General features: G+C 38.1%; 1 protein-coding gene across 1 annotated transcript; it reads left to right on the top strand.

The window, feature by feature from the left end:
- The first annotated feature begins 1,676 nt into the window (after positions 1–1,676).
- LOC575908 (UDP-xylose and UDP-N-acetylglucosamine transporter) lies at positions 1,677–15,477 on the top strand. The gene is made up of 11 exons (XM_030997163.1): positions 1,677–1,726; positions 5,247–5,399; positions 6,844–6,957; positions 7,482–7,584; positions 7,949–7,998; positions 8,437–8,518; positions 9,581–9,647; positions 10,420–10,529; positions 13,247–13,322; positions 14,032–14,104; positions 14,782–15,477. The coding sequence occupies exons 2-11, from the start codon at positions 5,311–5,313 to the stop codon at positions 15,038–15,040; spliced, it is 1,023 nt and encodes a 340-aa protein (XP_030853023.1). The 5' UTR covers positions 1,677–1,726; positions 5,247–5,310; the 3' UTR covers positions 15,041–15,477.
- Positions 15,478–15,831: the final 354 nt, after the last annotated feature.

The following is a 15,831-nucleotide window of genomic DNA, read 5'->3' as shown; positions in this document are numbered from 1 at the left end:
ATTAACATACGAAAAAGAGGATCGGGGGGGGGGGGGGCAATGGTCACCGATTATGCATTGTTTTCTATATAGAGGGAGCAAGTAGCTACAAGTAGTACAGTGGGCCTTTAATGTGCAAGAATTGAGCTTGTGAACAAAATATGTGTAGTTAAGAAGGTCATACTACTTCATCATAATTTTCCTCCATTGCACGACTACGCGCCGAGCGCGTTCGCGCCCTTCTGCTGGGAACAAATCTACGCTTTAGTGTAAATTTGTTCCCAGCAGAAGGGCATGAACGGAAAAAGTGCTTATATTTTTAAAAGTTTTGCACCATTTCTTATAATATTTAAGTTGATGATTCTTGAATAGGTATTTTATCATTGAGTGAAATTTAGAGACATTTAAAAAGTAATTACTTCAAGAATGTGCATTTCCTGCAATGAGGAGCATAATCTTCAAACGCGATTTTCTCGAAACGCGGTTTTTCGTGCGCACAAGCGTATACGCCCTTCTGCCGGGCACACGACGATATTGTACTTAGTTTGTATATATATTTCTACTACGTTAAAAAATGCAGAAATAACATCAATGAACAAACAAATTCAAATTATCATTCCTACAACGTCACTTTCTTACTAAACGCCAAGTTGTCAATGTATGACATGAATAATAATGTGTCAACGCTTCGGCGAATCGCGGCCAGCTATTTTAGTATTGAGGGGTCACTTGTATCTTGGAAAAGGGGAGGGTGGGGGGGGGGTGAATGCAATGCGGATGGGGAGGCGATAGCTCAGTCGATAGAGCAGTGGTCTCGTGACCCGGGTTCGAAACAAAGGCGATGTGCTAGTGCCCTTTGGTAAGGTATTAATCCTCATTACCAGGTCCCTCGGAGAGGACCTAAAGCCGTCGGCCGTCTGGTTGCTTACTTACAAGCATTTATGCTTTCTTAATTAATTAGCAGTCAGGTAAAAATAACCACAACGTACCATTCATTCATTCACTCATTAATCATAGATTCATCTCTGCATGTAGAGTCACCATGACCTCCGATTGGGGAGGAGGGTACGGCCGTACGGGGGTAAGTGTTTCATGATTTTCATCGTCTTTTCTCATCCTAGCTTCTCTCTCATCCTTTTCTTTCTCTCTCTTTCCCCTTCTATTTCTTCCCTCTTGTTCATGTTTTTTCGCCATTCGATTGGGGGAAAACATGTCCCCAAGTCACCCGTAGGCGTAGCGATGAATCTGTGTCAACGGAATAGAGTTCAACTTGTTAAGTATTAACATATTACATAATACATTAACGCCTAGTAGGCCTACATGTATAATGTAACAGGGCACTTTTACTGTCAAGTTAATACAAGGTAATTTTTGTTCTCTCATGTTTTTGCTAGTGCTAGTGCAAAAGTATGATTGAATTTTTACATATCAAAAGGAGAAAAGTTATAGTTTTGTTTAACACAGTCGAATTACACGCACAGAATAGACTGTCATTAACACGTGTGTCTGTCACTTGCATCAATTAACAAGGGCCTTCTTTTCTGGCAAAATTTCAACGATGGGAATTATTTTTGAACTATATATTTTGGAGTTTCATATAAAGTTCTGCTTCTGTTTGTTTACATGTACATGAGCCCACCACAAGAGGGCTGTCGATATCATTTTTGACAGACGTACGGTACGTACTAGGTACGTCGGTCGTCGTGTTACGTTACTGCCTTTTTTTTTTTATACCATAGGCCTACCGGTAAGCATTATCACACTTTTAATTGCTGTATAATCTAATTCATATCATAAATTAACATTGGCTTAACATTATAATGAGATATAGAACATGATTTGTGTGGGCTTCTCGTAAAATAAAACACTTCATTGAATAACTTGCGTGTAAATTCTAAGTCTACTCTAGAATCTAGGCCTAACCCCATCCCAGGGAGCTTCGCCGCCACGCCTTCGGCGGCAGAGCTCACTGGGTAGTGGAGGTATGGGAGGTGGAGTCCGGATCCCCCATAGACATTACACGCGATGAAATCGTACGAAGTGATCGGGCAGTGGCTTATTTCACGAGAATAGTAGATGTATAGTATTACTTGATACTTGATACTTGATGAGGTAATCCCTGAAGCAGCTTTTCCAAGCTATACTGGGATGGGATGTGTTGTGACAGCAGGTGAAGGTGTAGACCGAAAGCTTCAGTCTCTATACCGTCGGTTGTTCCACTGAGACTACGTCTGGCTCCACTAGACCTCCGGTTATAGAGACTGAACGATCGCCTATGCCAGCTTATGTTGAAGATATCACGGCTAGATTTTAGCCGTTAGGCCCCTCCCACAAACATGAACAAACTTGCCACGGCCGTATTGTTATGCCCCCAAAATCCCCCAAAATGTCATTTTACCTCGTGCATATCCAATTTTACATTAGGCCTAGGCTATAATACATTGATTCCACTTACTAACTTGATTGAAATAATCCGTTTAATGGTCCCTTTTAAGGAAATTATGGGTCAAAATCGACATCCATGTTGAAAATCTTGCAAGCCGTGTTAAACTCTCGCTGCCGTCAATCTCATCCCTTCTAGTCTACGCCGAAGGCAAAAATGATCATGAAGGAAAAACTGTGATAACGCCATTACGAACGTGTAGATGGCGCACAGTTTTTCCTTCATAATCATTTTGCCTTCGGCGTAGACTAGAAAGGATGAGATTGACGGCAGCGAGAGTTTAACACGGCTTGCAAGATTTTCAACATGGATGTCGATTTTGACCCATAATTTCCTTAAAAGGGACCATTAAACGGATTATTTCAATCAAGTTAGTAAGTGGAACCGATGTATTATAGCCTAGGCCTAATGTAAAATTGGATATGCACGAGGTAAAATGACATTTTGGGGGATTTTGGGGGCATAACAATACGGCCGTGGCAAGTTTGTTCATGTTTGTGGGAGGGGCCTAACGGCTAGAATCTAGCCGTGATATCTTCAACATAGGCTGGCATAGGCGATCATTCTGTCTCTAAAACCGGAGGTCTAGTGGAGCCAGACGTAGTCTCAGTGGAACAACCGACGGTATAGAGACTGAAGCTTTCGGTCTAGTGAAGGTGCAGACAACAAAAGGGTGTAGACTACAATTGCTTTATACAGTAAAATAGTGACGTGCAAGTAAAAATAATCATGCTGCTAGGCCTATATGGTTTACAGCATTCTGGAACCTACAGGAGGTTCCAACCCTCTGATGACAGGGAGGGCGGTCATCTGGAAAGCAGCAACTGTTGGGGCAGTAACTGCAGTGAATGGTAGTTGATTCCAGATGCGAATGGTGCGGGGGTAAAATGAGTACTTGTAGGAGTCGATTGTTGCCTCAGGGACAGAGAGCTTGAGTGTGTGGTCTCTTCTGCTGATGTATGTAGCTTTGGTTATGAGGTGAGGAAGACAAATGTTGACTAGCTGGTGGTGTATTTTAAAGAGCATGGTGCTTTGTGCTAGAAGACGACGTGTGTGCAGTTTATCCCATCCCAGCTGGGAAACAAACCCTGTAGCTGACGTGGATCTTCGGTAGTCGCGGAAGACAAAACGAGCAGCTGTTTTCTGTACCCTTTCCAGACCTTCGGCAGCACCAGAAGTGTGGGGGTTCCAGGCTTCAGCGCCATACTCTAGCTGCGGGCTGTGTATGCTGTTGACTTCACATCCTTGGTGCATGGTGACAGGGTTCTCCGCAGCAACCCAAGGGTTTTGTTGGCCTTGTTCAGTAGGAGTTGGCAGTGTGTATTCCAGCGAAGGTCCTTGGTTACTGTTACCCCGAGATACTTGTACTTGTCTATCCTGGGTATTATCTCGTTGGAAATCCGGTAGTCATGCTGTATTGGTGTTCTTTTCCTCGTGATCATGGAGGCGCACTTCTTGGCATTGTATTAGTATTATTATATAGATCTAGTATAGTAGATGTCACAGAATCTGTAATGTAAGGTTTCATCAGACATGCTGACAGAAGCTTGGAAGGAGACCATTGAAATGAGAGAATTAACAGAACTCGGCCCAAGACCTGGCATGAACATGATAATCGATATAAAGTCTATAAAGAGGCCTTTTTTATACGACTCAATCCACAACAAAGTTTCGCCAAAAAATCCAGTCTTTCAGGAGCCCCGATCGTCCCTATGGCCTGCCATGGTTATGACATGTAAACATGATGTAGGCCTAGGGTCTACAGCTACCCTAACTCCAGGAAGCTCCAACGCCGGAGTCTAAAACAAAAAACGTTGTGGCGACATTTTTCCCTAAGTGTGTAACGGTAGTAATTACAGATTCTGACTTACAGTGTTTTTGACTCCTCTGGGCATGTCGCACCACACAGAATATGCACGAGGTTGTGAAGGACCGAGGGACCTTTGAGTCGTGCATATTCAGCATTTTCGAGCGAACGGCGCTCTATTGCATGAATATCCATATTTGCTGCACCGCTACCGCGCATGTGTACTTTCTCTTCGCCATGTTGACGATACAATATGGATAGCTCGGTTAAGGACGAGGAATCACCCCTTTTCCCATCAAAGACTTCTTCAAATTATAATTTCAAGTGTGGTGCGACCAGAGGAGTCGAAAACACTGTAAGTCAGAATTTGTAATTACTACCGTTGCACACTTCAGGAAAAATGTCGCCACAACCGCTTTTTGATTTTTGTTTCAGAATTCGCACTGGAGCTCCGACGCCAGAGCTCCCTGGAGTTAGATGTTCCCAGACTAAGTTGTGTGTCTGGACAGTTGATTTAAAACTGTAATTTGAATAAGATTACCACTACCCGGTAATATTTTATTACTCTTTGTTAGAAAATACCTGTAAAACTAAAAGATAAATATATGATGGTTGGACGTAGTGCTATTTGATGCTTTTTATTAAATACAAAGGCAAAAGTGAATTCTTTATTGTGTGAAGCGTCCGTACACAACCCCGCAGGGTGAAGAGAGAAGTAAACAGATCTTGCATGTGTACCGTAATCACCAATTCCCGCACTTTACGTCGTTGCACACTAACTTTAACCCTTTTAAGTTTTATTTAATATAAACCTTTGCCTACAGGAACTGGGTGGCTACTGTATTAAGCCTATGGGGATGGATGAATTCAGTAGTCAAAGGGTTAAGATCGATCTATTGGAATGTCATCTAAAAGCCATTAGCACCAAAAGGTGGACCTGTGCGCTATACAAGTAGCCACTATTATTATTATACAGTTTCTATTTTGTAATAATCTCTCCTCTTTAATTATTTGCAGAGCTGTGTATCTGGACTGGATTCTTGTATTTCATGATTTGGGATTGAAACCTGTTGCAGCAGACATGGCATACAGTATGTATGTCTATATGGCCATGGCCATGGTGTTCATAGGATGTGCTGCTAATGTCTTCTTCTTAGAGCTTATAGTGAGGTGAGTAAAAGTCATCTTCAACTCTTTGTTTTCCTTGGGAGAGTTTATAAGTGATTTATTTTAAGAGAATGATTATGTATTTTTTACTCTAATCGAAAGTCAGGAAGAAGTAAAGTGTCACATCAGGAATGATACCTTAATTAAAAGGTGTGATGGGCATATATAGGACAAGAATTGAATTTCAATAGCTGGTATTTCATTTCACAAGCATTTACATAATGGTTGTATTTCTGTTAGTTTATTTTGGATTCTTGATTTTTTTTTTCTAACATTTTTGTAATGAGGAAGGAGTCAAGAATACAATTACATGTTTTTATATTTAATTCAAAATGGTTTGACCCATGTTATTGCTGCTTTAAGATACTGTCTAACTTTAATATAAAAACTATATATTGAAAATCTGTCCAAAAGGTTTGAGAAGGAAGATTTTTTATCAACATAACATTTTTTTTTCTACATTGTTCATTTTTATGGATATTTTCAAAGATACTTTTTCTTTCATTCTTTGACAAGTGATACACTTCAGCTATTTTCACACCCATTTCAAAATATTTTTAGTACCATTAATCAAAATGCCATTGAATTATATGAGCACAGTATTCAGATGATGACAGTACATTCAAGATACCTTTGAATTAAATATCCTGCTTATAGGAAACAAATTTAAGATTATGTCAGAACAAGTATATATATTATTGAAAATAATATCGCTAGTGATATCCGTTTGTCTCGCAATGTATGGTACACAAGGGATCAAAAGATCACAACTTTTCGTGCTCCGCTGCCAGGCGAGCCGAGTCAACGGCCCCGTTGACTGGTTGAGCACCTGTGTGCTTCGGCCAATAGGCCTCGTCCGTTATTGTTCTAATTATTGATTGAATTATTTACCGCCGGTCTACCCGTAGAATATAAAACACGCTTGCTTACAATATATTTTATCACCTGACGAAGTGTTGCAGCGGTGCATGAAACGTCATGATCTTTTGATCCCTTTTTGACCATACATGTACATTGCAAGACAAACGAATATCACTAGCGATATTATTTTTGATACTATAGCCGCAATGAGTAATATATTTAGCGCGCGTAACAGCTGCACTGCTTAAGCCAGGGTAATTATGCTGCATTATTGTAGAGCGCTTAGAGACTTCTGATAAAGTAAGTGTTAGGCGCTATATAAGCAAATATAATTATTATTATTATTAAGGATACATTTTCCTTCTAAATTTCTGTAAATTTAGATTGTATTTGTCATTGTTTACCATTACCATTACTGGGAAATCCAACAATTCTCGTAAGGTCTATTGCACTACTTGTATCACAATGGGATGCAGAATAAAACACAGGTACGGGACTTCTAATTTCACATTTCCTATTTCATTCTGCCCTAGCTGCCCTCTTCTCCTTTTCTAATTTGTTGTATCACTCTTTGATCTTTTAACAGTGAATTCCCAGGGAGCGGCAACATCATTACTTTTGCTCAGTTTCTTCTGATTGCTGTGGAAGGATTTGTGTTCACCACAAAATTTGGCACAAAGAGACCCATTATACCTATCAGGTAAGTACACTGACCTATGCTTAATGGGATTTTCCATTGATCAATATTGGTACAATTTGGATGCAATAATTATATGATATTGGATGGCTTTGGGTGTGATACAAGAATATATTGCTTGAGCTATGACAATATTAAACGAGTCAAAGATGAGTCCAATATTGTCATAGCAAGAGCATTATATTCTTGTATCACATGAAAACAAAGCCATATAATATAATTGATATTATCTATATCAAGCTGACTGCCGAAATAACAAAATTTGACTTACCCCGGATAATATGGCTTTGTTTTTGTGCAATATCGATATTTTAAGTTCCAGGATGACTGAGCAATATGAAAACAATATTGATCAGTCATCCGGGTACTGCGCTAAAGATATTGAATACACTGATTTATTGTACCATTGTAGCCTAAATACAGATAATAATTAATTTTATTGAGATTATTTAAGGATGACTCCATCCAATCAACATCTTTGTAACATTTCTCAAAGATATTTTGGTTAATTTGTATTTTCAATGCAGGAACTACTTCATAATGGTGGCATTTTTTTTTACACTAAGCGTAATCAACAACTACGCACTCAACTTTAAAATATCTGTTCCTCTACATACTATCTTCAGAAGTGTAAGTATGTGGAGATTCCACTTGAACTTCATAAAAAATCTTTTTATTTATATAAAAGCGCTACCATAATTATTGTTGCTAACTAAATCAGGTGAAAAGTTTTCCTTTTGATGGATCTGTAATTTTAGTAGCAGGAACATGTTCAGATTTTTGGTAGAAAACAAAGTAGTAATGTTTACAAAATAGATTCCCCTCAAATTTTTTTATTTGCATGTATGCATAGTCTTAAAAAAGCAATATGAGACCAAGTGTATGAGATACAAGCTTAGTTCAAGTTTACTTTTATTTTCATGAAATGAAATTTATTGCCCTTTGATATGTCCACTGGAAACCTCTCTTTTTCCATTGCTTTGTCATTTTACAGGGATCTCTTATAGCAAACATGATTCTTGGCATTTATATCTTACACAAACGGTGAGTAGCTGATTTCTTCAACTCTGGTGTCTTTTTTAAACAATTGTGACCACAATATCTATTTGATAAAAGAATCAATAACTGCAACCAGTATGAATATATATGACATTATTTGTACAGTAAATGGCAAGAAGTGAACAACTGCTGAAGAAAATGAAACCAAACTGCTGTACCCTGTTTTAGCACTTGGATAAGATGACTTTGTGTATGTTGACAGTTAGTATTTCTTTTTTCCGACTTGATTTCAGAATGAGATATTTTGATATCAAATCTTGTAAATATGTTTCATGTGTTGTCAGCCCCAAAAAGTAAATGCCTTTATCAATCTGAATTGATTCCATAACTATGTTATATTCTTTTCACTAATGAAGTAATGATTTTTGTGTAAGGTGATTTTATCCTTTTTTTCCCCTTTAATTTCTTCATGAATTCGTTAAGGTATGCTCCTTCCAAGTATGCAGCTATATGCATGATATCATCAGGAATCTTTCTGTGTACCCTAATGTCAGCCAAAAACGTGGTATGTAGAAATATTATTTATCTAATATTCAAGCAACTCATGTTCAAGTAATTTATCATTTATTGTTAAATGGAATGTTCAATTTGGATGCACATGTATGTAGTAAAGAGATGGTAATTCAAATTTTCAAGTCACCAAAGTTCTTGAACTGGATCAAAGGAGGACGATTTCAGCTGTATTAACATCACTATCACCCTCCTGGGCCCTGTTTCATAAAACTTGTCATCAGTAACAAGTTACAGTATACAAATATTGACTGCTCATGAGGATGATGGTGGGAACTATCACTCCCAAGGTGGTGTTCTCACCGGCCCTTCTATCAACCCCGAGGCGAAGCCGAGGGGGTGATAGAAGGGCCGGTGTGAACACCACCGAGGGAGTGGTAGTTCCCACCATCATCCGATTACAGAGCAGTCCATATTTGTTTTATATACCTCATCCTTTTTATTGATTCATGATTAGGTCTAGCTGTAGGTCTAGATCTAGCTCTAAAAAACAGGAAACGAGATCAAGAGGAATTTACTCACCAGAATAAGAAAAATCCAACATCAAGTCCACCAAGGCAAGAGTATAAAATTCCTATGCGCTGCGCGTAACCGCGCGATTGCGGTAGCCTAGCAACTCCAAAAATTTGTGTGCGCAACTAAGTCGCGAGAGGGGTTAGGGGTCCTATCCCAGGGTTTGATAGTAGCTATCAAACCCTCTGACGTAATGATACTTGATAGATCGAAATGCTCCTTGACATGTGATATAGTTTTGACCAATCAGTGAATGACAATCTGTGTATGAGGTATATAATAACTGTTATAAGCTACTGAAATCATGCCATTTGATTAGCTGAGAGCAAATTTGTCATAGAAATTTAGCATTTGTTATTGATGACAAGTTTTATGAAACGGGGCCCTGGCCTCCCCTTGTATTAAAAAAGGTGAAGGAGCAAAATAATAGTGGATTGTAATAGCAGAAATACCAGGTCAAAATCTCACATGGAGTTAAGGAAGAATACTGCTATTTCATTGATCATGTGATATTGATATGATTTTAATATTTTGAAAAATGCAGGGTGGCGAAGATCAACCAAAGACAGAAGGATTTGAATCTACATCAGATTTCATGTTATGGGTTATAGGTAAGATGACTAATCTCCTCTCTGCTTCTCTCTCTCTCTACCTCCACCTCCCTCTCGCTTTCTTGTCTCTCTCTCTCTCTCTCTCTCTGTCTCTCTCTTTTTGTCTGTCCATTGTTTTTAATTGTTGGTACATTCCCAAGAAAAGCTGTTCATATTTGGAGTTTGGAGTAAAAAGGAAAATGATTAAGTGACAGTATTATTGCTTTGATCAAGATATCACTAAGTATCTCTCAACATGTATATGCATTGTGATCAAAATAAATCTCAAGTACTGATAGTTGTGAGGCATTTATGTTGAGAAAGCTCTGTGTATGAGTTAGATCAGTGTGATATTGCATATTGTCATTGATTCAGAGTGCATTGTCATTCTTTTTTCACATATATTCTCACGACAGAGCAAACATCTAATATTTGAGCATGAAGATGTAAAGTAAACTGATTAGGCTGGGGAGAGGTTAGATGACGCAGCAAAAAGCCCAGACAGGGTCCTTTGTGTGTGACTGTAGATGCGAAGGTCGAGGGTTCGAATCCCGGCACGGCACTAATATCCTTTGGAAAGATATTTACCTGCACTTGCTACTCTCCAACCAGGTGTTAAATGGGTACCCGGTAGGATGCGAACGTTCATGTGGTTGGACGAGCAAGTCTGCGCTTGTAAAATGGCGACTGGCTGGAATGCTCCCCAGGGAGTGGAAAATGTGCACACATTGTGTGCGGGTAAGCCTGAGATTTTAGAGAGTTAATAATGTATTTATCTAATTTTCCTCATCAGGTCTAAGTATGTTGACCTTTGCTCTCGTACTGTCTGCTCGAATGGGAATCTTTCAAGAGATTCTTTACAAGGAACACGGCAAACATCCCAGAGAAGCTCTCTTCTATTCTGTAAGTAATCACGTATATCGAGGGGTCACCGACACAAAGATGTAACTCCATTTTGGCCATTTTGAGAAAAAGTGGTTTATGTGTCACTGAGCATTTGGGCCTTAAGGATTTAAGTCTGTGTTTCACTAGCCATTGACTTCAATGGGGTGTTGGGTGGAGTTATGTCTTTGTGTTTTCTGGAAAGCCCACATTTTTCTGAACATTTTGATAGCAAATACTCATTTTGGCAAAATATGGAGTTACGTCTTTGTGTCACTGAACCCTCAATATGGCACTTGAAAGTTTGTACTTTGAATTCATAGCTTAAAATACACACAACGAAAGTAAACAAATGTTGAGTGTTGCAGGTATATATAGGTTAGGAAGAGATAGGATGATAACAAGAACATTTTATTTGAGAGTCAAGATTCATGTATTTTACAAAAGTTGGTCCCTGCTTGAGAGTGTTATTCAAATGCAAACATAATATGTTGAAGAGAATATTTTGCTTCAACATATTTCCAGCCAGTGTTTATTGGGCTTGTTATTCATCATGTTAAAAATTCAGTATCATTTCGCATGTTGTGCAATGTAATATTGTTTGGTTGAACACTATCAAGCACCATTTAAAGATGAAGTTGAGTTCTGGTCATGCGATTGCATTGTGAAAGAAACGGTGTGGAACCGACCAGAAAAGGTTGATCATCTAGCATATAAGAATTTGTGTGTATTGCAAGGTTCTGGAATCATCAAAATGATTAGAAATTTGGCCAAGTCTTGGTAAAGTTACAAACACTTGCACAGAAAGATGTATATGGGACTACACGAACACGTGGCGTAAAAAGCCGGCCCCCCGATTTTTACGATGTTACATGCATATTTAGAATATGAAGGCATTTGAAGAGCCATGCTTTTCAGGAAACATGTCTTAACTGATGTTCTTCCACACTTGCATAATAAGAATGAGTAATGCTCACAAATTATTTTTCACCTCTTCCCAGAACTCAACCTTCTCTTTAACTTCAAGCATCATTTAACTTCAAGTACCATTCTACATCAAGAGCTCAAGAATTGTTTTATTTTCCATATATATTTTTACAAATCCTTCTCTAAAATGAATATAACACTTAATCTTTCTTTATATCGTACATGATCACAATAAATTGTTGAAACTTTCAGATATTAAGCCCCTCAGTTTGCTTTCATAATGTCCTTACTATATATATATATATATATATGGGGCCTGTCACCACGAAATGAGTCCAGTTGGTCAAAAATTGTATTCCTGTTTTTAAGTATTATATGAATCTACATTAAGTATAAGGGGTCACACATTAAAATTGATAAATTATATCCAGAAATATGAACAAAAACCTAATTGGACTTTATAACAATGGGGTTACCCAGTTTTGAGATAATTAGGTGTAAAGTTAATGATGTGTAACATATTATAGTCTGGTCAACAACAACATAGCAACAACACACTTCCCATCATTCGATTTCAATGAAACTTTCAACAAACAAAGAAATAATAAGTCAATTTTTGGAAAAATCTTAAATGTGGTAGGTGGGTCAATTTTCAGTACATACACACTATACATCGCTATTACTACGATTGAGCCTAATGCTACACTGGACTCATTTCGTGGTGACTGGCCCCATATATATATAAAAAGGTGATGTAAATGGGTACCTGGCAGGAATTAATTCCTTGAAATGCTAGAGCGCCATAAATGCAGCCATGCTAAGGTCGGGGTAATGACCGCTGAGCGCCAGGAGTGTCAAGTCTGACAGATATAAGCGTTATACAAGAACCCATTATTATTATTATATAGCCCCTTGTGGTTTAGTGTATAGTGACTGGTATCTAGCTAATAATTCCTGTCATGTCAGGTTAATTGTTTGTTACATGGTATTCTTGCTTCCCATAACATTAGACTTAACTAAGAGTATTGACTCTAATTTTGGGGAAATGGTCAACCATTGTTTGGACTTAGAGGAATTGATGTTATATAGCTGTACTAGGAAATAATAAGCTGTCAAATGAGGTCATCGTCACATCTTGACCAAGTTTAGTACATTGGTATCTTTAGGACTAAAAAGAACATTATTTTTTCCTTCATGAAGTACAAGAAAAGTGCAGACTTGAAGAGGATTAACCTTTGAAATCTTTGAGGAAAAAAAAAAGTTAGGAATGCCTAAATGTTCTGCAACACATGAAATCATGGTGCCAGTTTTGAACTTTGATTGTTGTGTATTTGTAAATGTAAATTTGTGGTGCATAACATGTCGCATTAGGATTCAATGTCCTTTTGCACTTCTAACTGTTGTGAGCAAGGAGTATGTATCATTGATGTTACAGTTGTATAAAAAGACCACTCAAGGGACACATGTATAGAGAAGTCTTTACAGACAGTAGGTCTTCTTGTAAAGGTTCCTTTAAAGCCCCACTGCACTACTTGTAGCTACTAGCTCCCTCTATATAGAAAACAATGCCTAAGCAGTATTCGCTGGTCCCCCATGATCCTCTTTTTTGTTAATTGAGAGCTGAGTTGATGAGATAACCAGCAGGATGGTCTAATCCCTCCTGGCCAAACTAGTGCAGACGGGCTTTAACACACAATTTTTTGTAATGATGCCTTTATTGACAAATGGTCTTTCTATACAGGTGGTTGCTAAAGCAGGTTTGACTATACATGATTTATAACTCTTGTTTGTATTGTTCTTTGATTCACCAGCATGCTCTGCCTCTGCCTGGGTTTCTTCTCATGGGTAGGGATATCTATCACCATGCTGTAATGTTCAGTGCTTCAGGTGAGTTCAACCTCCATACCATGACCACCCCAATACCAATAGAGAGGCCATAATAAACTCCCAGAATTAGTATTCTGTTATATCCTGTTTAAAATAAGAATTAATATTAGTATGTTTCATCATTCTATTTGTACTCAAACTAATTCAAATAATTCTTTAGGCATTTGATCATCAATCAATAATTTTTTTTTTGTGGGTTTACATTAGTATTCGCACAGGGAAAGAAGTTTTCAAGCCAAAATACTATTGTTTATAATGATTATGTAAAAATAATAGAAAAATCTAAACATTTTTGCATCACTAAATGAGTTTATAAAACAGTGCCTGTTTTATAAGGTAATGGTTAAGAAGATAATGTGCTGTAACTGATCGGTTTCATTCATGAAATTTTCAATTTAACGACATCCCTATTAAATAAGTTTGGTTGTGGTACACATAAACACTTCACAAGAATTTCTGGGACAGAAAAGTACAGTGGCATTTATCAGGTGATTGCACTTGTTATATTTACCCATATTCATAAGAGGTGTAAAAGCTTGCACATTTGCAGGTAATGCATGTCTTTATATGAGCATCATTTTAAGACTACCCCTACCAGCAGATGTTTAATTACCAATGTCCATTTAACATTGCATTTATAGATTTCCGGTAACCATATTTTGTAATTGTATTTATTTTTGTTCTTATTTCTCTGTGTTTTCATTCCTAGAACCTATTATGATTGGTCTTGGAATTTCTTTACCAAAGATGTGGCTTTATCTATTAGGGAATATGCTGACACAATATCCTTTTTGCTTCAATTAAGGTCACATTGTAATTCGAGAAAAGAGATCATCCTTGGGTTACTAAAGAACAAACCCAGAATGAAACAGTATTACGTCATATACGTAATTATAAAAATATATGTTATAATTTAAGACAGAATGACTGAGAGAGAGAGAGAGAGAGACAGACAGACAGACAGACATACATAAAGAAAGAGTAAGGGCAATGAAATGACATAGAGAGGAGAAAGAGAAGAGAGAGAGAGAGAGAGAGAGGGAGGAAAATTTGAAGGAGGTAGAGAAAGAGAAATTTAGGATTATGATGAAAGAAAGAGAGAGAGAGAGAGAGAGCAAGAGAGAGAAAGGAAATCAGAACAATAATGAGGGAGTGACCCAACAAAAGTGTAAAATTTTAAAATGACACAGAAACAATCTCCATCAAGGGAGAGCATGCGAAAGAATATCAGCTAGGTTTGTTTCTCACTGTTGAGGATACAGTAAAATTTATTACTGACACAGATCACATGACCCCAAGTGTACTACCTCAAATTAGACAGAATTTAAAACTAACATGTTTGAAACTGAAATGAAAATGTATTAGCGACTTTTGCTTCTGGATGGATGGAGTTGCAAAGAAAGTAAGGGGAGTGACCAAGTGTAAACTGCATATTTGCTTCCTTAACCTTTGACCTTACGTATATATGCATTCGTGGTGTGTTCATCCTGACCTCCGAGTGTCCATCCCTCATCACCACGCTGGTCGTCACCCTCCGCAAGTTTGTGAGCCTGGTCGCTTCCATCATCTACTTCCAGAACCCTTTCACCTTGTGGCATTGGTTTGGAACCGGCCTGGTCTTTGGGGGGACGCTTCTCTTCACCGGCGTCCTCCATCAGTTGAAGGATGCCATCTTCGTAGGACCTCCACCTAAGTCACAAGACAAGAAGGCAGAGTGATGGATGAAAGCGAAAGAGAGTGATGGTCGAGCTTCGTGGTTGAGAGTCGGCAGGTCCTGTGGTAAACTTTGTCCATTCCACATACGTTACGTTTGTACTGGTAATTCGAAAGATGAAGTACCACTGTTACTGGCATATGTTCTTGGCAATCACTGTCCAGTCCAAATTTATGTAGTTTTAACTTGCTTCATTCTCATGTATGAACCTACATGATAAAGGGTATTTGATTAAAACATTTTTTTTACACTGGGATTGAGAGTAATCAAGCAATCCGTCTGGTTATTGTGAAGAATTTGCTGAAAATTTTGCTAATTAGATAGTTTGGTAGATAGATAGATAGATTTATATTTTGTAATTTCATAATGCTTTAAGGGGAAGTCCACCCTGAAATTTTAGTTAGTTTTATTTAAAGGCCCACTGCACTACTTGTAGCTACTTGTGCCCTCTATATAACAAACAATGGCTTATCGGTGACCATTGGTCCCCCATGATCCTCTTTTTCTTATGTTAACTGAGAGCCGAGTTGATGAGATAACCACCTGTCCAGTGACCTTGCAGGGCGCTCTAATCCCTCCTGTAAACTATGGCAGATAAGCTTTAAAGCAAGAAAATGAGAGAAACATTTTGTTGAAAGTTTGAGTAAGATATAGTAAAATAAAGTTCTGAATTAGTGAAGTTGGCATCAGTGAAACAAAAACTCTATTAAAACTAACTTAATATCAGGGTGGACTTGCCCATTAATATGTGTGTGGGTTGTGCAGGTTTTGCATGCAATCGAGTCACAACTGAAT

The sequence above is a fragment of the Strongylocentrotus purpuratus genome, unplaced genomic scaffold (genome assembly GCF_000002235.5).
Source record: "Strongylocentrotus purpuratus isolate Spur 01 unplaced genomic scaffold, Spur_5.0 spur5_contig_858, whole genome shotgun sequence".
NCBI classification, from domain to species: domain Eukaryota; kingdom Metazoa; phylum Echinodermata; class Echinoidea; order Camarodonta; family Strongylocentrotidae; genus Strongylocentrotus; species Strongylocentrotus purpuratus.
The sequence above is the reverse complement of the archived record's forward strand: the minus strand, read 5'-3'. Positions and strand labels throughout refer to the sequence as shown.

Bases quoted from the DNA above. Each gene is read 5' to 3' on its own strand.
- LOC575908 (XM_030997163.1), top strand. From the start codon at position 5,311: ATGGCATACAGTATGTATGTCTATATGGCCATGGCCATGGTGTTCATA. The intron at 6,958-7,481 runs GTAAGTACACTG...TTTTCAATGCAG, and splicing joins AGACCCATTATACCTATCAG to GAACTACTTCATAATGGTGG. The intron at 14,105-14,781 runs ATATCCTTTTTG...CTTTGACCTTAC, and splicing joins TTAGGGAATATGCTGACACA to GTATATATGCATTCGTGGTG.